This window comes from Musca autumnalis, unplaced genomic scaffold, assembly GCF_047663935.1.
Source record: "Musca autumnalis isolate F117 unplaced genomic scaffold, ASM4766393v1 scaffold_4, whole genome shotgun sequence".
Taxonomy (NCBI): domain Eukaryota; kingdom Metazoa; phylum Arthropoda; class Insecta; order Diptera; family Muscidae; genus Musca; species Musca autumnalis.
Window position 1 is genome coordinate 238531611 of NW_027411977.1, and position 23965 is coordinate 238555575.

Below are 23965 nucleotides of genomic sequence, written 5' to 3' on the forward strand. Positions count from 1 at the left end.
CATTCCAACAACTGAAAGAAATGCTCTGCAAAGCCCCTCTTTTGACGTACCCTGTACCCGGTGGTTTGTGTTGGACACTGATGCCAGTGCATACGGGATCGGTGGTGTCCTTTCCCAGGAAATAGACGGCCAAGAAAAAGTCATCGGGTACTACAGCCGAACATTGTCAAAGCCTGAGAGGAATTACTGTGTGACGAGGAGAGAGCTGCTGGCAGTTGTGGAGAGCATCAAACACTATCACAAATACCTGTATGGACAGCACTTCCTGCTAAGAACCGATCATTCCGCTCTGCGATGGCTGCTCCAGTTTAAGAACCCGGAAGGTCAATTGGTCCGTTGGATCGAGAGGCTTCAGAGTTATGACCTAAGTATCGAGCACAGAATGCTGACGCCCTGTCACGTCGGCCATGCAAAATTGAATGCAGACATTGCTCGAAGGCTGAAGGCAAATCAAGTATCGTCGATGTCCGGCTACTGCAGGTTGAGTCCGGCGAGGAATGGTCGGCGGAACAAAGAAAAGATCGCACCTTGAGCATAGAACACACGGTCCAACAAAACTGACAGTCATCGAGGACTATTTCGTTAATATCAAAGTCTAGCTGAATAATTACTTTCCTAATCACTAAATTATACCTTAAATGTTGTATTTCAATCATTTTTAGCTAACAAAAAGTTTTTATTTACCAGAAAATTGGACCGTGTGTACTATGCTTTAGTCTGTGTTTAGACACGCAAATTTCTCGGGAAAGTAAATTGAGTTTTTTGGGAGAGAGCGGAGAGGAAAGAGCTCCTCAATACTCTTTTCTAACCCCTATTGCCTAAAAACTCAATTTACTTTCCCGAGAAATTTGTGTGTCTAAACACGGACCTAGGCAAGATAATTTCTGCTATGAAAATGGGCGAACGCCCTAGTCGCAAAGAAATAGCGCCCGAAAGCCCCCTTTTGAAATCTTATTTGGCCCAGTGGAACAGTCTACTTCTAATAGATGGGTGCCTACATCGTAAGTGGCTGGAAAAACTCACCGTAACTTGATTGTCGTACCAGACTCCAAAATAAAAGATGTCTTGTCAGAGTTTCACGATGGACCAAGTGGAGGACACCTTGGTGTATCAAAGACTGCTGAAAAGATAAAGCAGAGATTCTACTGGGTCGGCTGTCAGAAATCCATTGCAGACTGGATTGCCAATTGTGAGAGGTTTATAAGAGCTAAAGGTCCAACCCGGAAAAGTCGAGGCCACATGCAACAGTATAATTCAGGAGCTCCATTTGAAAGAATCGCAATGGATGTGGCTGGACCGTTTCCAATAAGCGACTCTGGGAACCGGTATGTCTTAGTGGTCATGGATTACTTCAGCAAATGGCCAGAGGTTTATGCCATTCCCAACCTGTCCTAGTTTTTTCAACTATTTTCCGAAAAATTACTGTAAAATAATCATTTAGGGCCTGTTTCACTATGTCGAAAGAAAATGAATGCGAACGGAAAACACCTAAACTTTGCTTTTCATGGTACTATTGACTTTGTTTTTGCTTCAAAACAACTACAAAAATTGAAAATCATACACGAGCTAGTATTTCTTTCGAGATAGTATTTATTTCGTTTTCATTTTCGTTCGACGTAGTGAAACAGGCCCTTAGTGTTAATAGTATGTTTACATATAACCGGCATTATAATAAATCCACTGGATTTCAAATATCAATTCCCTTGCGCATTCGTCAAATATATCCTCATAAAGAAGGTTAACAAATTTCTAATGTAAACATAGCGTAAGTCTAGAAGTATTTTGTTATCGACAGAAGATCTCAAATTGCTTTCTAGATATAGAAGATCTTCTCTTGCCTATAAAAGGCCTATGAAAAGGTCTTCTGTTTCCTATAGAAGATCTGTAGGGGTCTTCAGTAGTCTATAGAAGATCTCTAGAGGGTTATGTTTCCTAGATCTCTAGAGATTTTCTGTTGCTACAGAAGACCTCAAGACGACTTCCGTTGACTACAAAAGACCTGCAGAGGTTTTCTGTGGTCTAAGGAAGACCTCCGGATGTCTCCTGTTGTCTATAGAATACCTTAGAAAATCCTCTGTTGTATGTAGAAGACCTCAAGAAATCTCCTCTTGCTTATGGAAGACCTGTGGGCTTTTGGAATTTTGATGCCAATAGAACACCTTAAGAGTTTTTCTGTTGAATATATAAGACATTAAGAGAAGTTTTAATCAGAGACTTCAAGAGATCTTCTGTTGTGTATCGAAGGTCACAAGAAGACCTCTTTCTGCTATAGGAGACCTTAAAAGGTCTTTTATTGCATATGAAAGACCTTAAGAGGACTTCTGTTGACTATAGAAGATCTCAAGGGGACTTTTGTTGACTACACAAGACCTCGATAGGTCTTCTGTGGTCTATAATATACCTTAAGATATACGGTAACACAGAAACAGATACTGCATCGACAACATCTTCTTGTGCTAATGCACCGTTAAATCGTCCTTCCGTCATGAAGATGGTCCAATGGTGTCATGTGGATGCTACCATCAGGGCTGCATTATGGCTGGTTTAAATATACTACGTAGCGATAACATTTACATACCACACTTGCGCCAAATAGCTCACCCTAGTACTGCCGGCGACTTGAAGACCTTGTTCCTACTTCTGATCGTGTCCTTGTTTCTTCTTCTTATAGCTGTGGCTTAAGCGAACGACTTAAACATCATATCGAACGTTACACCCAATATTTTGGGGTAGTTTTTGGTCAGAATCAGGGAAGACTCATTTCAGCCGTCCATGTGGTAAACCCGACGCCAAGATCGTACAATCATTCTTATACAATACTCTCTCTGTGACACCTGGGGTGAGGAATTTTAGAAACTTAGGCTTAAGCAGTTCCGGAGATATCACCCCGCCTTGGGATACTACATGTACCACTCTACGAGTCTTCGTTTTCTTATTTGTATATAAACTCCACATACGAGTGGCGCCCAACGTTTCAGTCATGGCTGGAGGGAAGTATTCCCTATGTCATCGAACAGCGTGAGATGCTAGACGGTATCGAATGCTTTCGATGGTTCAAAAGCCACATGGCTGTTCGGTCGCATGACCTATTCTGTTGTACTAACTAACTGTTCGAAATTTCCTCCGAATTCAATCTTTGTGAAAGAAAGGTTGCTTCTAGAGCACCTTTTTTAAAGAAAGGGTGCTACTATACCGCCTTTTTCAAAGAAAGGTTAGTTCTACAGATCCTTTATGAAAGAAAGGGTGCTTCTTTAGGCTCCTTCTAACAGAAAGGGTGTTTCTATAGGGCCTTTCTGAAAAAAAGTTGGTTTTACTGACCCTTTCTGAAAGAGAGGGTTCTTCTATAGACCCTTCCTAAAAGAATGGGTGCTTCTATAGACCCTTCCTAAAAGAATGGGTGCTTCTATAGACCCTTCCTGAAAGAAATGGTTCTTCTATATACCCTTTCTAATGAAAGGTTGCTTTTGTAGACCCTTTCTGAAACAAAGGGTGCTTCTATAGACCCTTTCTGAAACAAAGGGTGCTTCTATATACCCTTTCTGAAACAAAGGGTGCTTCTATATACCCTTTCTGGAAGAAATTGTGTTTCTATAGATCTTTTTGAAAGAAAGGGTACTTCTATAGACCCTTTCTGAAGGAGAGGATGATTCTATAGACCCTTTCTGAAGGAGAGGATGATTCTATAGACCCTTTTTAAAATGAAGGGTGATTTATGCTTCTATTGGCCTTTCTAAAAGAGAAAGGGTACCCAAAAATGTCTAATGTAAACATGGTGTAACATAAGACTTATAATAACACATTAGGTCTGTAGTGGGATTCTGTAACTCATTTTTGCCGTTATCGATAATTGTCGGTAAAATTAAAATGCTTATAATTTCGATAACTAACGAAATTTTTCGGTAAGTTAACGATGAATAAAAAATAGTCGCTAGCCTCTACCGACACAAACAGTGATGCCAACTTTTCTATATGTTATTAGTCATAATTTTGCTCTTTAATTTTACCGATTTTTGTCGGTAACAGCAAAAATGAGTTACAGAATCCCACTACTGTTCCTTTACGTCCAACAATTTTCTTACTCGAAAAGCGTTCCCATACTTCAAGAAACATACAATTAATACTAGAGAAGTTCACAAGTTTTACTACAATTTCTATCATGAATAGTTTGTTCCCTAAGCCAAACTGACTTTCAGATATGACCCTCTGCATATCCCGTACACTCTTCAAGTTTATCACAAATAATACCCTCTCTAGGGGATGTTTCAGTAGCTTCGTTTGTAGGTAATAGCTTCGTTCCAGAACTAAAAAGTTTTTACACATTTAACACATTTTGCACATTTTTGCCCAAAATGCGTTCCCGTACACCAAAAAAGTTGAACAAAAATGGCGCTGATTAGCTCTCTCTTTAGAAACTTTTTACACGAAAAATCTGAGCGAGCAAAAATGTGCAACATGTTTGCCGGCTTCCGATTGGCTGACACGCCGACTTTGATATTTGTTCCAGTTTTTTTACGTTTCTGCCATTTTTCCGTTCCCGTACATTTTGGAAAATGTGTAAGTTGAACTCATTTCTGACTGTTCTCTCTTTTGCACATTTTACCATTAAAAAGTGCTGCAACGGAGCTAATATCTAAAATAGCGTAATAGTAAGTTTACATTTAGGAAATCCACTCGGTTTAAACTGTCAATTCCATTGCTTAAACGTCAATTGAAATCCAATGGATTTCAGATGAGTTTTCAATTGGCAAAGGAATTGACAGTTGAAATCGAGTTGATTTCTTAAATGTAAACCAAGCATAAAGCTGTCTCTAATCTATATAACATTTTTCGTCTGTCATCTATCCAGGTTTGAATAAATGTAGTGTAATTTTAAAACTCGTTCGAAGTAGAGTTGGGCAATTGAACGACCTCCCAGCAAAAATACTCATTACAAATTGGCCTACTTTCTCATTATGTCATGTCATTGGCCTACTTTCTCATGTCATAGGGAGTAAGTACTTATTTTTTGGCACTTAAAAGTAAATACATAAGTACTTAAATAAGTAGTTACGACTTGGAGTAACCAGGGAGTAACTACTTATTTATCTACTTTTTAGTGGCCAAAAAGTAAGTACTTACTCCCTATGACATGCCCGTGTTAAAATAATGAGAAAGTAGGCCAATTTGTAATGAGTATTTTTGCTGGGCTAGTTCACTGTCCTAGTTCAAAAACGTATGAGGAACATCACACAAACTAACGTGAAGTAATAAGTATACGCATTTTGTTCTAAGAAACGACCGGTGTCCATTGAACTAGATAGTGAACTAGGTAGTTCAATATAGTTCAATTTGCACAACTCTAGTTCGAAGATACATTTACAAAATATTAAATACAAATATGTGGTTATATTTCGTTTATTTGAAAATCGACCAAAAAGGTGGTGTATTTTTAATTTCTCGCAATTCTATATAGATTTGATTTCCCAACGTTTGCAGGTTCACGACACGTTTGCAGTGAACGATCATACACCAAACCGGGAGTACATTCCAATATGACACCACGACCATTCAGACAGAAATAGTATTTTGCTGGATTGAGGATATGGGGGAAAAAGTGGCTACCCTCTGAGGGACATTTAATGTCAGCAGCTTTAGGAGGACTCTTTGAAAAAGGTTTAATGTTGCGCTGTAAACTTGTAATCTATAAGAAGAAGGAAGGAGATTATATTCATTCACATTGTTCTTTCTTATATTCCCACTTACCGTACAATTAGCCTTGGAGGGAAAATCACAACAATTACACTGTGTATTAAATTGTAAACCACTTGAACAATTTCGCGGATTTGCCTGGCCATCTACACAAACATAATATTTATCACAATATGCTTTGCTGGGTAAAAATGTAATATTCGTTGGATCATTGAATATGGTGCACATATTATCAACACAATCTACATATTGTGGGAAATCACAACGATCTGTTTCGGCATTATATTGAAGGCCATCACAACATTCGCGAACGACAGCAGTACCGGCATAACATAGGACATATTTGGTACATGTACGATCGTAACAGAATGAAGACAAGGCTGTGGTACAATTCTGGACACATTGAGCCTCATCGGGAAGGGTACAAGATTGAATCCGAGAATCAAAGAGATAACCCTCGGCACAGCTTCTCTTTACAGGCGTTTCATCCATGCACACGTAATATTGCGAACAATTTCCCAAAACAGGGAGGAAGATATTATCAGCTACCCCGGAGCAAACATTAACATCATCAGCCTGCGTCCATGACAAGAAGGTGACCAGAAGGATAAAGGTAAATATAATAAATTTCACTGTAAGAAAAAAAACAATAATTATTAAAAAGTTCGGCAAAATATGTGTATATCTTTATACCTACTCTTGTATGTCTTACTCCACTCCAACTATAGTTTGCCACTGAAAAATGTTTACGCCATTCTTTTTATAGACTTTCTTGTATATCATGCGAAATTTGTTTTTTAATTTCCCAAAATGTCATAGTAAATTTGGAGATTAGAGATTCACAAAGCATCCGTCATCATTATTGTTTGATAATGAAGACATTAAGAAAGTTTTTTTGCATGACTCTTTGTTATTAATTTGCAATTGTTTTTGTCGCCTCTTTTGATAAGATTGTCTAGTAACATTTGATAAAACCAGAAATAGTAGTTACAAATATATCACTGTTCCATTTTTACTTTATATTCTTATCTATGACTTCCACACAAAGTGAACGTGTAATTTGATGTGATTTTAATTGGAAGAAGTAATCGAAGAAGTTAAAAATGGCTCATAAAAAGTTTTCCAGAAGATATTCTACAAAGATTTCTATAAAAAGAAATGCTTTAAATCGGCTCATAGGCATACGAAAGGCATATGTATAGTTGGACTGAATGTTACATTAGGGCTTATGAATATTGACAGCACTCATACGCACCATTATACCACCAAGTGCGGGGTTGTAAAGCACATTTTTATGGGACATTTACATACAGCGCGGATTTTTAAACAATGTTTTCTTAGGGTCATTTGGCCAACAAGCGTGGATTTTTGAAAGAATATTTTCCTTGGATCAATAGACGAAAAAGCATGAATTTTTTAAAGAATATTTTCCTTGGATCAGTATACCAAAAAACGCGGATTTTTTAAAGAATATTTTCCTTGGATCATTGGAGCAAAAAACGCGGATTTTTTAAAGAATATTTATTTTCCTTGGATCAATAGACCAAAAACGTGGAATTTTTAAAGAATACTTTCCTTGGAACACATTAGAACACAATTAAACCCCATTAACATCAGCAAATCACAACATGCCTACACTAAAGGCAAATGAGTGGAGACTGCCTTGCATGAGGTGGTCGGGCATGTTGAGAAGCATATCGAAAATTCAGGCTTCACGCTGGCGGCCTTCCTCGATATAGAGGGGGCTTTCAATAACGTGAAGCTTGAATCAATCCACAATGCTCTCAGCAACACAGGCATTTCCTCCATCCTTGTGGAATGGATTGATGAGATGCTGAAGAGTAGAATCATCACCTCATGCATAGGAGACAGTTCCGTGAGGAAATCTGTTAACAGAGGCACTCCGCAAGGAGGAGTTCTCTCACCCCTGCTATGGCTTCTGGTAATAAATGAAATACTTTTGTTCTTCGACCGGCTGAAAATCAAGGTGGTTGCTTATGCTGATGATGTGGTTGTGCTGATAAGTGGCAAATTCCTGCCAACCCTGTCTGAGCTCATGCAAAGAACCTTAGTACAACTTGCAAACTGGGCTCAGAACAACGGTCTGGGAGTAAACCCGAAAAAAAGAGCTTGTACTATTCACTAAGAAACGCAAAATTACCAATTTCGAGCCTCCAGTCCTGGACGGGGTGGCCCTGGAACTTTCCACGGAAGCTAAATACCTCGGCACTATTCTGGACCATCAGTTGTCATGGAAAAGAAATGTAAAGGAGCGAACGAAGAAAGGACTCATGGCACTCTATTCCTGTAAGAACTCCATTAGGAAAAGCTGGGATTGAGACCACTGGCTGTATGTAACCGTGTTCCTGCAAATACTTACCTATAGTGGACTGGCCTGGTGGCAAGCTCTTGGGAACAAAGCATTACTTTCCAAATGATCAAGTGTACAAAGAACCGCGTCACTGCTGATTACCGGATCGATTAAAAGCACTCCTCAAGCTGTTTTAAACGTCATCCTGGATCTCCAACCTCTGGACATCCTAATCCAGTTTCAGGCGGCGAGAACTGCTTTTAGACTCCGGGAGTCAGGGTGTTGACGTGGTTTACACTTTGGACACTCGAATGTCCTAAAACTAGTTGATAGTCGACTTGTGTTAGGTGACAATGGCGTAAGCGATTATATGCCTACCTCATTCAAGTTTGACTCCTTAACTGTTATCTTCCCAAGCAGAGACGCATGGGCTGAGTGCATATCTCCTCTGGACGGTCTGGCAATTTACACATACGGGTCCAAGATGGAAGAAGGTACTGGCGCTGGCGTCTGCTGCGAGAATCCACTAATTAAAAACTCATATAAGCATGACGTTAATTGTAGTGTTTTTCAGGCGGAGATTCTTGCTATCAAGAAAGCAGCTGAATTGGTGAAAGGGCTTGAAGGCTGTCTTACAGGATCGGTGACTATATATGTCGATAGTCAAGCGGCCCCCAAGGCTCTCAAGTCACGGACCATAAATTCAAGAGCTATTCGTTGGGTTCCGGGTCACAGCAACATCATGGGAAACGAGGTAGCAGATGAACTGGCTCGAGGTGGCTCTAGGTCTATCGACTTATCAGTTGATGAAACCTTCCGGCCACCGATGTGCCACTACATCAGCAAACTTCTGGAGATCTTCAACGAGAAAGCACCTCAAAGATGGCTATTGGAACCTGGTTGTAGGGTATCCAAGGCAATCTGGCCTGTGGTTTCTCGTCGAAGAACGGCTTCCCTCCTCTCACTTCATAAGTTAGGGATGAAAATCGCGGTGGGACTTATAACAGGTCACTGCAGAGTGATGTTCCTAACTTCAAAATGGGACGACAGTGGCATTGACTATTGTAGACTATGTGAAGATGCGGAGGAGGTAGAGACTGTCGAACATCTGCTTTGTAGGTGCCCCATGTTGCAAACAAGAAGATACCGTACACTAGGCAGATATGAGATAGACACTCTGACCTTCCTGTCTAACATAGATCCGATCGTCCTGCTCAACTTTGCCAGACATCTAGCATGGCTCCTACACTCACCATCATCTCTATCCTATCATCCTCATCTCATCAAGCTGCATCAACACTCTATCACCTCCTTCATCTTTAGATAACCTACACAGGATGAACACAATGGACCAACGGTCTCCGAGTGAAGCAGTCACCTATTCTAATAGAGGGCTGCGCATCCTTAAACCTAACCTAACCTCCCTTGGATCATTAGATCAACAAGCGTGGGTTTTTAAACAATATTTCCCTAGACCTGGCGTTGGCTGTCAACTCTGCGGAGAATATGTACTTAGAGTACGTTTACACGGGCGTTTATTACCATGATAATGACGCTATCTTGATTTGGTTTAACATAATAGCTTCGCTCCAGAACTAAAAAGTTTTTATACATCTTGAACATTTTTCCCCGAAATGCGTTCCCGTACACCAAAAAAGTTGCAAAATTTTCACTTCTCTTTGAACAAAAATGGCGCTGAATGGCTCTCTCTTTAGAAACTTTTTACACGACAAATTTGAGCGAGCAAAAATGTGCAACATGTTTGCCGGCTTCCGATTGGCTGACACGCCGACTTTGACATTTGTTCAAATGTTTTCTGACGTTTTTGCCATTTTTACGTTCCCGTAAATTTTGGAAAAATATGTGTGCTTGGACTCATTTTTGACGGTTCTCTCTTTTGCACATTTTACCATTAAAAAAGTAATGGAACGGAGCTAATGTCAAACAAATCGAGATAGCGTCCTTATCATAATAATAAACGCCAGTATAAACGTATCCTTATGCTTTGTTTACATTTACGAAATCCACTCGATTTCTACTGTCAATTCCTTTGAGTATACGTCAAATGAAAACTCATGTGAAATCCATAGGATTTCATTTGACGTTTATGCAATGGAATTGACAGTTGAAATCGAGTGGATTTCGTAAATATAAACTAAGCATTAGTCTTGATTAACATTATAGCTGGTTTACATTAGAACTTTTTACTGAGTTAAACGCCGTTTGCATGAAAGCTTTTTGTCGGGTTAACCTTCTTTATAATGATTTATTTGACGTATATGCTGTGGAATTGATATTTGAAATCGAGTGTATTTCGTAAATTTAAACGTGCTATTAACCTCTTTTATGAGTTTTTATTTGACGTATAAGTAATGTAATTGGCAATTGAAACCAAGTCGATTTACTAAATCCAGTACAATGTAAATGTACTATTAGACATTTTTACTTGCGGCGATGTTAAATTTTAAATATTTAACAAATGTTTTCAATATGCGATCAATCCAATGTTTATAAAAAAGTCTTCAAATCCATATCCGGTGTTCCGCATACCCTATATCCGGTTTGCCGTTGATAGAATACTTTCTGCAAATAGTAGAAATTCAAGTTCTTCCACAACATCTGCCGCTTGGGGTTTTCCACCTTTTAATTCCAAAAACATATGTATCTATCATATAAAGAAAGAAATTTCCTCAAAACTGCCCGACTGGAACTGAAATTATAAACATAAACATTTATCAAAACAAAAAATCACGTGATTTTCTTTTTAATAATATATTTTATGACTCACCCAAAAAATAATATAAACAATGAGTCAAATCCATGTTATTGTCTGAAAACAATTGTTTTCATATTATAATACAACACATACAACACATTTTTCGTGGACAACCTATCATTACAAATCGAGCTAAAAATAGATAAACAAATTATAATGACAAATAGACAATTTAATGCTAATCTCTTTCAAACAGTTACAATAAGATTTATTACATTTAATGCTAATACTATAAAAAAACAACAAAACACAAAAACAAATTTGCATTTTACTGACCTATAATCATCAAAAATCCTACGAGGAGAGCAGAGGAGGAATCTCTTCAATCACGAAATAACAATTCTCTTAAAATAAAACCAGTATGCCCACCACAGTTTGTTAACGCGCCAATTAATCACACCTATTCTATCTTTCCGTATACCTGTTGTTTCTTTAGTAATGCCCGGAGAGTTCTTCAGCAAAGTCGAAGCATAACATGTGAGCAATACCGATATTAAGTCTCTATGATGCACTCTTTTCCTCTATATATCCCTCAGCCAGAGAGGAAATTATTCAAATCTAAATATACTGTTACACACATGTTTTCCTATTGTGTGAAAAACAATGCCGTTGCTTTTGCTGCTGCTATGCGTAGATCCATCTATTCGCCGCCTGCTAAATAAAAAGGAAAAATCATTTTCGATTCCGTATTGAATTTTCAGTATTTAACTAAAAGCCGAACAATAAACAACAAAAATCTTAAGAAACAAAATTTAAACGGAATATTTAGAAGAATAAATAGAAAAACTTAAAACCTTTTCGTGCAACAAAAACTAAATAAAAGAAAAGAATTGTAAGTTTTTTAAAATAGAATAGGTCTGAAATAATAGACATTTGTTGTTGTGCTTTTGCATTTTGCCCCTCCCCAAGAAAAGAAACGAAAAAACGCCAGCATTTTAATAACAATATATAAACTAAATTGCATTGAAGTGAAAAAAGGAACGATCTATTTATAAAAAAAGTTTCCGTCGAACACACAAAATTTTATGCATTGTAAAATTTTGAACAAGAAATATTAATGTGAAATGTTCTAAAAGTGTTTAAATATGAGGAATTTATTCAATAATAGATATCAAATTATTAAGAAGATAAATTGACATAGATTATCGTAACAAATGAAAGTGTGAGGTGAAAAGATAATCATTTAGAAATCAGCTATTAAAATAAATCCATCTTAAAATTAAACACAAATATATGTGATTCGAAGACTATAGTTTCGAATTTCACCACATATCTTAATCAGTTCTGTAAGGTCTTAGTTTTATAACAAAAAGCTTAATCTTCCCCAATTTTGCAACAATTTAAGATTTGTTCCTTAATAGTGCGTTTATATATAACGGGATTTAATAAATCCACAGGATTTCAAATGTTAATTCCAGTGCGTATACATGAAATAAATCCTCATAAAGAAGAGGTTAACCCGACAAAAATCTCTAATGCAAACGGCGTTTTACTTGCAAGTTTTACTAGCAAAATTTTACTCGAAAAGCGTTCCCTTACAACGGTTAAACTCATTTTACATTTGCACTTAAAACATGTGATTTGGGAATTAACGTCATTTATTTGACAGATAATCCATGGAATTGACAACTTAAATGATGCATGTTTTATAAAACATATCTTATGTCAAATGGGTTTTACTACTTTTATCATTTTTAAAAGTAAGTCCCGGTTCCCAATATTGTGACTTCATCGCAAAAATTTTATGATATGCGTCCTGGTCAACACTAGAGCGATTTCATTGAAAAAATCATAAAATGATGCATTCTCAGATAGAGTTCCATACCAAAGTATTACCCCGGTTACACTTAACCGGATTAACCTAGTGGGTTTGGATTACAAATGTCAATTTCATAGCTCAAACTTCAAATTGCTATAATTTTGGAAATCGATGTAAGAACATTGAAATCGCTCTAGTGTGGACGGGACATACTGGAGTAATATAATGGAATTGCTGTAGTGGGGAACTCAATCTAAGTCCCGTTCCACACTAGAGTGATTTCACTACAAAAATTTAATGAAATTATGGGTCACTAGATCGAGATCCATAGTAGAGTAAAGGTCTCGTCACATAAGCGGTATGGCTTGTTAAGCCAGCATCATCGGCAGGCATATTCGTAAATGTGAACAAAAGGAAAATGATAACATGGTTACCATATGTTACCAAATTCTTTTTGTTCATTTACCAAATATGCCAGCCGATGACTTAAGTCAGCCAGAAATCCTCTTATGTGACGAGGCCTTATCATCATGGAATTCCATCTAAGAACGACAAATTTCATGAAATTTTTTCAATGAAATAACGCTAGTGTGAACCGGGACTAAGAATGCCAAGTTTCATACAATTTTTGCAATGAAATCACTTTAGTGTGGACCGGGACTAAAAGAACAGTAGTGGGATTCTGTAACTCATTTTTGCTGTTACCGACAAAAATCGGTAAAATTAAATCGCAAAATTATGACTACAAACAAAAAGAAAAGGTGGCATCACTGTTTGTGTCGGTAGAGGCTAGCGACTACTTTTTATTCGTCGTTAACTTAACGAAAAATTTCGTTAATTATCGAAATTATAAGCATTTTAATTTTACCGACAATTATCGATAACAGCAAAAATTAATTACAGAATCCCACTACTGATCATTGATTTCAATAATATAAAACGACATTTACATTAAGGGTATTTTGAGGGTTCAAATTTAGACTTTGCATGTCTTTTAGTCTATTCCTTTATTTATAAAAATGGTAAAACCGGCAAAAGTAGAAAAAGTTGTAAACTGCTCCCATATGAATTGTATTATGTCTGAAGTAAATGAACGCTTTTCGAGTAAAAAGTGGTAAAACTTGAAGATTCTTTAACGTAAAGGAACAGGGCTTTTATTCGAAAAGCGTTCCCGTACAAAAAACAGCTGCACAATTTTTAATTAATTAATAGTACGTTTACATTTACGAAATCCACACGATTTCAACTGTCAATTTTTTTGCTGATACTATTTTTACATTTACGAAATCCGTTCGATTTCAACTGTCAATTCTTTTGCTTAAAAGCCAAACGAAATCCAACTGTCAATTTTATTGCTGATAGTATGTTTACATTAACGAAATCCATTCGATTTCAACTGTCAATTCCATTGCTTAAACGCCAAACGATATCCAATGAATTTCAGATGGGTTTTCATTTGAATTGACAATTGAAATCAAGTGGATTTTCTAAAAGTATTATTATTGTCCCTTTTAAAGAAGAAACGGAACAGAGCTAATGTGGTTTATATGACTGATTGTTTAGTACGTTTATATCATGGCAGAACTACCAGGTAGTGGTATCACACCAGCTGATCGTATATGAAAAGTCAAATCCCTTTATAACAAAAATATTTTTGTTGTAATTTCCCCATGGTAGAACAAGAAAAGGTAGCTGCAATACCCAGCTGACTGAACTGGGTTGTAGTGTTAGTGTCAAATTCCATTCGACATTTTATGTATTTATTTCTATGTTCGATGATATTAGGGATATATATTTTTGAAGAACAAATTTATTCATGAGAAAAAAAAAACTATTTCCCATAAAGACGGCTTCATATCATTGACATGTAACCTCCTCCAGGTCCGAACGACATGCCGCACACTAAAACATCGCTTATAGAGGAGGTACAATATTTGTTAATATGTGTGGTATTTTGTTAAACTTGAAAAGAATAAAGCCCTAATAAACATGTGCTTTTTTGTTTTCAAAAGCAAATGATTGAAACATCTTCTCTTTTTTCAATGAATTACCAGCGACCCGAAACATTTTTGCAAGTATTCTACTTTCTGCGAGAAATTATGCATTTAGTGGAATGATATGGAAACATTCAAATTGAAAATCTAACGAGTTTTCATTCATGTTTTCCAAAATATTCAATCAAATGTGAAAAAATATTAGTTTTTTAAATTCCAATAATTTATAGACATTTCCTTGTTTTGTTTACATTTACGTTGACACTAAGGTTTACAAACAAAAACAAATTCCTTTGTGGTTGTTGTTCGAGTTGTATTTGTTGTAGTATTAACTTTATCTTGTATTTGTTCTACCATGTAATTTCCCCAACAACATAAAGAAAGTTTTGACATAACATATTCAAAATTTTACGATGCCACTACCTGGGTAATTGTGCCATGGTTTATATATAGCCGTATAAAATACCCACTAATAGTACGTTTAGACTTACGAAATCCACTCGATTTCAAATGTCTATTCCATAGCGTATATGTCAAATCAAGTGGATTTAAAACTATGATTTATTTGACGTAAACACTATGAATTTACATTCGAAATCGAGATTATTATAAGTCTAACCCCCATTATTACAAGTCTCCTTTTGTTATATTCTGGATTTACCGAACAGATTTAGAGCGTTCCGCTTAATTTAAAATTAAAAGTGATGATTACATTTCAAGGAGGAGCTTCTTGGCATTGACTTTCAATGTAAAAAGCATATTTTTAATGCCTCCAAATTGGTTTATTTTGTGTTTTCAAATTCATCAGATAGTAAAAGAACACATATAATAATGGCCCTAAATGTACTATAAGTTTTAAAATTCACATTCATTTGATTTCTGTTATAATAGTTAACGTCATTTACACTAATAGCCTGTCTATATAATATAGTTTCTTTCCGTTTAAACTTCTTTATTAGGATTTATTTGACGTATACGCAATGGAATTGAAATTTGAAACTGGGTTTATTAAATCTTGTTATATGTAAACTCGCTATTACAGTTGACCAAAGAAGACAGTTCACGTCAAAACTTTTCTCAGGATTTATGGATTTATTTGGGAATCAAAATGCTCCCAATGCCGTTTTACCAGAAATTATGCAAAACTTTTGCTCAACCGTTGATTGTATATTCGTCTTTATACCCCGTTTGCACTTAACCGGATTTAATAAACCCACTGGGTTTCAAATGTCAATTCCATAGCGCAAACGTCAAATAAATCCTCATAAAGATGGTTAACCCGGCAAAAAGCTCTAATGCAAACGCGGTTTTTGAGCTTTTTGCCGGGACATACTCTCTATGAGGATTTATTTGGCGTATACGCAATGGAATTAATACCCCGTTTATATATAACCGGATTTAACAAACCGACTGGGTTTAAATGTCAATTCCATTGCTTATATTTCAAATAAATCCTTATAAAGAAGGTTAACCCTGCAAAAAGCTCTAATATAAACAGCATATAAGATTTGATATCCAGTGGATTTATTAAATCCGTTTATATTCAAACGTATTAGAATACAAAAACATGTCTTGATTTGAATATTTACAAGGAAAAGAAATTATATTATTCGGGCCAGGACTTCTCAGCCCTTGAGTAATTATTATTAACATTAAAATACAAACACTTAATTTGTATGTCTGTAGACCACATCAAATATTCACTCTATTGTTCTTTTTCAATATTTGTCTTTCGCCTTTGAGAAGAAATCAATGCGGATGTTCTATAAATTTGACAGCTAGCCAAAATGATGTTTCATTAACACATGTCGTCTTTTGTATTGTTTTAATTTAAAAACATAAATGAAAACAAATTCCATACTTGTTACAAAGCCCATTTATAGGCAATGGCACAGGTATCAGATATTGTAGGGGCGGCAAAGTATATACTACACACTTTATATACTTGAAATATTAAAGAAGTCTACAAAATTTTAATTTACCTGGGCACAAAAGAATGCGTAGCTATTGCTTTGTTTGCTCTGTACATATAGAAGATGCCTGTTGTTGTTTGTTTAGTCATTGTTGTGCACAGCGCCGCCACAACAATTCGGCACTGTGTGTCAGTCAGTCAACGTCAATATGTATTTTTAAATTTTCTTCTTAATTTTTTGTTTTGTTTTTGTATTTTCTTTGCAGAAACCAACCGACACATTCATCCATCAATCATGGTCAATGAAATTAATAAACCACCAACAGTCACTTCCCCCGCGGATGGACCCCCTGCTCTCGACAATCAACAATTGGGTCAACGTTTGGCAGCATCCAGTCAGGCACTTGTCGAAATGCAGACAGAACATCAAGAACTCATGCAAGAAATGGAACAATTGCGAGTACGTGCCGAACAGCTACAAAGTGTCCGTGAAGTCCAAGAAGAACAACATGAAATCGAAACTCACCAAGTCACAGAAAGGTCTGTGGAACAAGTTAGCCGTTCAGTGGCGGCTGAAGAAGTTATGCACATACGCTGTACCACAACGGAGGAGGTAATAGTAGAAGAAGTTGATGAAGATGAAAATCCCGAAGAGGCTGAATATATTCGTGCCAAATTGGCTGAAATTGCCAAGTTAAAGGCTCAATTCAATAGGGTACAGAATTTGATCTCTACCACGGATATGATTGAAAAGCACATTGGACAACAAGCATCGGTGGCGGAGCTTAAAGAAGCAGCCGAGGCTATACGTAGTGCCACCGCTTCATCGGGTATTGTCAAGCAAGCTAGTGAAGAGGTAGTGCAGCAACAACAACAATCGGTTTCCCAATCCTCCTCATCGAGCGTCATCAAGCAAGCTAGTCAAGAAATTGTACAACAACAACAACAAGTTTCTCAAACCTCGGCATCTTGCATTGTCAAGCAAGCTAGCCAGGAAGTTGTGCAACAACAACAAATTTCCGAATCTATTCAAAGTTCCTCATCGTCAAGCATTACTAAACAGGCCAGTCATGAGATTGTACAACAATCATCTGAATCGATGCAAAGCTCCACCTCTTCATCCACCAAAGTTGTTCAAGAGGCTAGACAACAAGTTATACAACAACAATCAGCTGTCTCCGCCACCAGTGCCATTATGGAATCTTCGATGGAGCAAAGCGTTTCATCATCATCCACGTCGGGCGCCATTACTGCAGATGGAGATGAAAAACGACAGCTTTTGGAATCAATGATAGATATGTTTCAAGATTTAAACTCCGATTTGAAGGGTCAGGCTGAAAGTCTGAGGGAAGAAAGGGAACGTATTAAGGCACTCAAAGAGCACATAATTGCCTCGAAAAAAGAACAACCACCTCAGTAGATTATAACACAATATAACAATAACATGTAATAAGTTTAAATAAAAGTTATTAAGAAATTTTAAGAGTTAAAATATGTATTGTGTTTTTTAAAAATTTTCAGTAATTGCAGTTATTGAATGGAGGCAATAAGGTGGCTTTTCCACATAGAAGCGGAGCTATGAAGTCAGATGTTATAGTAGTCGGACTACATATTCGTATTTCTTGGAGAGTTTGACCTAAAGTCAGGGTTTTTATAAAAGTCTTCCTTATAGGATTATTGTTTTCAAAGCCTCTTATAGAAGACCTATACTTGTTATATATAATATCTATTGCTTTTGATCGCCAGTTTTTGGTGGTTGATAACCTCCAGTAAAATTTGGTAACAATTGTTAGGCCATGTTTATATTATAGCCTTTTGTAGGGTTAACCTTCTTAATGAGGATTTATTTGAAATATAAGCAATGGAATTGACATTTGAAACCGAGTGGGTTTGTTAAATCGTGTTATATATAAACGTACCATAACTTTTTTCTCTAAAGTTCTTTTAAAAGTGCCGAAAACTTTGAAGTGTAATATACCCAGCAAAAAGTTTGCATCCGCGGATGCAGTTGAATCAATACAAGTGTACAGTGCATTTGTCGTTGGAGTACATCTTTTCCTATGAATTTTATACGCAGCTAGGATGCACTCTATTTTGCTTCCACAGCACACAGCTAGGATGCACTCCGTTTTCGATCATAATCACAGCATTTGATGCAGTCGTTTGGATTGAATTTAAAGGCACTCTTCGGATTGTGTTTTTAATCAATCAAAAGATGCAGTATAAATGCAAGCTATTGCGAAATATCCCAGAATAAATAAAATGCATTTATTATTTGTGTAAAACAAGAATACAAAGAACTTTATTATATAAACACAAATTAAAAAAAGTTTCCGTTAAGTTCAATCACATTTGAGTTTACTTTCTCCGTTCTCCAATTAATCCAAGCGCATCTGATTTTGCTTCATCATCATAATGGTTTTCTATATTACCTTCCCATTACTAGTTCAGCTTTCGAAATGCACTCCAACTGCACTCCACTCCATTAAAAATTTCCGTCTCATGAACTACCGCAAATATGTTCGCAACTAAGGTTTTTGTTTCTTTATTTTATAACAAAGTCTTAGAAACCCAGCAAAAAGTTTGCATCCACGGATGCAGTTGAATCACTACAAGTGTACGGTACATTTGCCTATGAATTCACTTATGAATTTTACAAGGGAGCGCGCAGCTAGGATGCACTCCATTTTGCTTCCACAGCACACAGCTAGGATGCACTCCATTTTCGATCCAAATCACAGCTTCTGATGTAGTGTTTTGGATTGAATTTAAAGGCTCTCTTCGGATTGCATTTTTAATCAGTCCAAAGATGCAATTAAAATGCAAGCCATTACGAAATATCGCAAAATAAATAAAATGCATTTATTATTTGTGTAAAACAAGAACACAAAGAACTTTATTATATAAACACAAATTAAAAAAGTTTCCATTAAATTCAATCACATTTGAGCTTACTTCCTCCGTTCTCGATTTAATCCAAGTGCGTCTGATTTTCTTTTATCATCCTAAAGTTTTTTTATGCTGCCTTCCCATCACTAGCTCAGCTTTCGACATGGACTCCAACTCCATTCCATTAAAAATGTCCTTCTCGTGAATTACCGCAAAAATGTTCGCAACTGAAGTTGTTATTTCTTTATTTTATAACAAATTCTTCGAAATGTATACACTCTTGTTTATCTTTTGAAGAAATGTGTAGGGATCAACCAACTTGTTTTTTCTGTAGGGATCTTTACAGCAACTGCTTATAAAATGTAACCAACGGAGTCCATTTTTCATAACTCTGTTGGACTATATCGAAAGATGTTGTGAAATCATAACTCCAATTGCACAACTTCCAAAAATGTTTGCTGGGTATAGGTGTATTTTTACGGTATGTTTTATGCATGGCAGAACTACCAGGTAGTGGTATCACACCAGCTGATCGAATATGAAAAGTCAAATCACTCTATAAAAAAATTATTTTTGTTGTAATTTCCCCAACAACATAAAGAAAGTTTTGACATAACATATTAAACATTTTACGATGCCACTACCTGGGTAATTGTGCCATGGTTTTATGCATAACGACTGTCTCTTTTTAAAGATCTGAATTTTGTACACATCGTGTGAACTAAACATAAATTTCAATCCATCAAAGTGATATGGGTATACATACGAATAGAATGCGCTATATTCTCTGTACAACAAAACGAACAGCGCTCTTTTGTTTTGTTTACAATATAAATAACGAAAACAACAGAAAACGAATGAATAAGAAAATTTTGGCGTGCAGAAGGAATTACATATGGGCGAAAAAACAGTTATGCTTGGTTTACATTCGGCGTCGTTTCGTGATTTCGAAGGCGTTTCGTGATTTCGTGCGGAATCAAGCAAAATTTATCATGATTTCGCATACAAAAATGAAATCATCTCATTTCGTGATTTCAGCGAAATCAACATCGAAATCACAGTACACATGATATACAACCTTGCTTTTGCCTAAAAAAGTACCAAAAGTTGCAACACTTTTCACGTATCACAATAAACAAGGTAGATGTGCGAATTGCTGCAAAAAAAATGTTAATATCAAAATTTGTAAACAAAGTGATAAAAATACTAAATTACTTTGTTACAATGCTATTTTTCATTGTGTTCCCGTACTTTTTTAATGGTAATATTAGAAAATAGGGCGAATTGTCAAAAATTGCTTCCCCATACAAATTTCTTAAAAAAGACGGGAACGGAAAAATGACGGAAATTGCAAAAACTCCAGCAGAAATTTCAAAATGAACGTATCAGCTATAATATTAGATACCAATTAACATATGAACATGCTTGCTGCTAGTTTTTACTAGGCCAAAGTTGTATGCTAGAAAACAGGAGAAGAGGGTGTTATTCGGCGCTATTTTTGTTTAAAGAGAAGTGCTAGCCTTGCTAGATTTCGGAGTACGGGAACGCATTTTTAGCACTAAACAGGAAAACTACTGCAAGTACTAATATTTTGCAGGTTCTGAGCACAACTTTTATCTACCAAAATTTATTATTATGATGTCTCAACGATAAAATCATTATTTATTTTTTTATTTGTTGGTACTATACACAATTAATAAGATATATAGATAATTTTACGATAATTTTACAAATAAAGTTGTAAATTTCTATATTGTCGTACATTTTTGATGATTAATTCATATTACAACAACTTGCTTTGAAAATTCATGTTCGATCAGCTGCGCATATGCATCTACCTTGATCATTGTGATATGTTTGAAATCAACAAAATATAAGTATAAACACCGGGGTGTATTTCAGGATTTCGTGAAATCCAGTGAATTTTGGAGCGCAAGTGTAAACTTGGCATTACAGTTGCTATGCATAACATGTATAATACATACCGTGTAGAAACCCCTTAAGTCCCAGTCCACACTTGAGTGAATTTCATTAAAAAATTTCATGAATTTAGGCGTTCTTAGGTTGAATTCCCCACTACAGCAATTTCGTGATTTTACTCTTCTATGGTACTCGATCTATAGACGCATAATTTCATGTCAAAATTTCAATGAAATTACTCTAGTGTGGCCCCGGACTAATACTATGTTTACATTTACGAAATCCACTTGATTTCAACTGTCATGTCAATTCCATTGCTCAAACGTCAAATGAAATCCAATCGATTTCAGATGAGTTTTCATTTGACGTATACACAATGGAATTGACAGATGAAATCGAGTGGATTTCGTAAATGTAAACGTAGTATAACATGCCAATCTCTTGGTTTTTGATTGAGAAAATACTCTAATGGCCCCGGCACATACGGTCCGTTTTGAGTCGCGTCACGCGTTGAAAACAACAACCACATGAAAAAGGTGCAAGTGATGCCAAGTTTGTTTTTGAATTTTTCATGTGGTTGTTGTAACGCAACGCTCCACGCGATACCAAGTTTATACTTGCGCTCCAAAATCCACTGGATTTCACGAAATCCTGAAATACACCCCGGAGTTTACACGTATTTTTTGTTGATTTCAAACATATCCCAATAATCAAGGTAGATGCATATGCGCGGCTGATCGAACATGAATTTTCAAAACAAGTTGTTGTAAATTGAATTAATCATCATAAATATACGACAAGATAGAACTTTATTTCGAAAATTATCGTAAAATTATATATATCGTATTAATTGTGTATAGTACTAACAAATGAAAAAAAATAAAAATGATTTTATCGTTGAGACATCATAATAATAAATTTTGATAGATAAAAACTGGGTTCGGAACCTGCAAAATATTACTACTTGCAGTAGTTTTCCCGTTTAGTGCTAAAATTACGTTCCCGTACTCTGAAATCTGGCAAGACTTGCACTTCTCTTTAAACAAAAATAGCGCAGAATAACACCCTCTTCTCCTGTTTTAGGCAATACAGTTTTGGCCTAGTAGAAACTAGCAGCATTTTCTTTGGCATCTAAACACGATAGTTGATACGTTGATTTTGACATTTCTGCTGGAGTTTTTTGCAATTTCCGCCATTTTTCCGTTCCCGTATTTTTAAGAAATTTGTATGGGGAAGCACATTTTGACAATTCGCTCTTTTTTCTAACATTACTACTAAAAAAGTACGGGAACACAATGAAAAATAGCATTGTAACAAAGTAATTTAATATTTTTTTCACATTGTTTACAAATTTTGATACTAAAATAGCAATTGACCATCTACCTTGTTTATTGTGATATGTGAAAAGTGTTGCAACTTTTGGTACTTATTTAGGCAAAATCAGGGTTGTATATCATGTGTACTGTGATTTCGATGTTGATTTCGCTGAAATCGCGAAATGAGATGATTTATGGCCTGTTCCCGTACTTCATAAAGTGGTAAAAGTCGTAAAAGTTGTAAAAGTCGTAAACGATTTTCATATAAATTTTGTGTACGGGAACGCAAAATGTGTAAAAGTGGTAAAAATTGTAAAAACTTTTTAGTTCTGGAACAGAGCTTTAATTTTTGTATGTGAAATCATGATAAATTTTGCTTGATTCCGCCCGAAATCACGAAACGCATTCGAAATTACGAAACGACGCCGAATGTAAACCAAGCATTACTATATTCCTAATAAATCCCTGACTTTACATAAATGTACTATCTAGATTTTTCTGAATTGCTTGCGTTTTAGGCCAATTTCGTAGAAATGCACGGACCAAATGAAGCTTTATAAGCATGGAATGACAGATAACAGACAATACTATAACAAAAGCAAAAAAAAACGCACAAAAAATTGAGGAAATATCAGAGTTTTACGTCAATTTTTGGAACTATTTTTTGTGGCGTTTAAGCAGCCAGTGGCTTTATGTGGGTTAATCTAACCTATTTTTGAAATTTGTACCACTTTTTCCTTATGCATTTTAAAATATTCAGCCCAATCATGAATATTCTTGCGGAATACAACTCTCGCGGAACATTCCTCCTATCATGAATAATGTGAGAAAAATAATCATTGAATTTGGCAGCACTGAAGGGTCTTTTTCATACCTTGTGTGCCCTAATTGTTGTGAAAACAAAGAGAAAATGTTAAGTGTTTGTGTTTTTAGCCAAAATTAACATTTAATCAAATAAATTATACTTTTATACATCAAAGACATTCAGAAGATGTTACTAATTATGAAAAACATCAGATGTGATTGGAAATTTCTAAGAAGACAATGCAATTGACTCCATCATTGTGCTATGGAACTGCCACTAACATGAATGTGTTAGAAACGAGTGTTTTTAATTAAGTAATGGCAAAAATTGAAAAAATATGAATTCTGAAATAAAAAAATGAAAATATGCTTCTATCCAGTGTTTTTTTAATAATTGTTGTGCAACAATTTTGTATGTTCAAAATTCTCTCATCCCATCGTTGATGGGTACAAAAAGTGGAGAGTGACTAAGTTTGCAAAGTGATGTTATTTTGTAAACTTTGTTCAATTTTTATTAAATTTCCAACCACAAGTAAAAGATTTTAGTATAAAATCCCAACAAAAGTGCTTATTTTGCATGTTTTGTACAAAGTTTG

General features: G+C 35.8%; 2 protein-coding genes and 1 long non-coding RNA gene across 4 annotated transcripts; 1 reads left to right on the forward strand and 2 right to left on the reverse strand.

Moving 5' to 3' along the window:
• Positions 1-5428: 5428 nt before the first annotated feature.
• LOC141403299 (protein obstructor-E) lies at positions 5429-9230 on the reverse strand. The gene is made up of 3 exons (XM_073985487.1): positions 9182-9230; positions 5743-6320; positions 5429-5680 (listed from the first exon to the last, which is right to left on the reverse strand). Exons 1-3 carry the CDS (start codon positions 9228-9230, stop codon positions 5429-5431), a joined length of 879 nt encoding a protein of 292 aa, XP_073841588.1.
• Positions 9231-10256: 1026 nt separating this feature from the next.
• LOC141401646 (uncharacterized) lies at positions 10257-11193 on the reverse strand. The gene is made up of 3 exons (XR_012412403.1): positions 11052-11193; positions 10788-10907; positions 10257-10709 (listed from the first exon to the last, which is right to left on the reverse strand). It is a non-coding gene; the product is annotated as an uncharacterized lncRNA (long non-coding RNA).
• Positions 11177-17932, forward strand: LOC141401645 (uncharacterized). Of its 2 annotated transcripts, none has more exons than XM_073981979.1 (2): positions 11177-11607; positions 16707-17932. In XM_073981979.1, exon 2 carries the CDS (start codon positions 16736-16738, stop codon positions 17858-17860), a length of 1125 nt encoding a protein of 374 aa, XP_073838080.1. In that variant the 5' UTR covers positions 11177-11607; positions 16707-16735; the 3' UTR covers positions 17861-17932. The 2 variants fall into 2 exon arrangements, with proteins under 2 accessions (XP_073838080.1, XP_073838082.1); XM_073981981.1 differs by lacking the exon at positions 11177-11607 and adding an exon at positions 16590-16629.
• The last annotated feature ends 6033 nt before the right edge of the window (positions 17933-23965 follow it).

Excerpts from the sequence above, each read along its gene's own strand:
- LOC141401645 (XM_073981979.1), top strand. The coding sequence starts at position 16,736 with ATGGTCAATGAAATTAATAAACCACCAACAGTCACTTCCCCCGCGGAT.
- LOC141403299 (XM_073985487.1), bottom strand. The coding sequence starts at position 9,230 with ATGTCTGGCAAAGTTGAGCAGGACGATCGGATCTATGTTAGACAGGAA. Across the intron at positions 6,321-9,181 it reads GATCTATGTTAGACAGGAAG|TGAAATTTATTATATTTACC; the intron begins GTCAGAGTGTCT and ends TTTTTCTTACAG. Across the intron at positions 5,681-5,742 it reads CCTCCAAGGCTAATTGTACG|ATTACAAGTTTACAGCGCAA; the intron begins GTAAGTGGGAAT and ends TTCTTCTTATAG.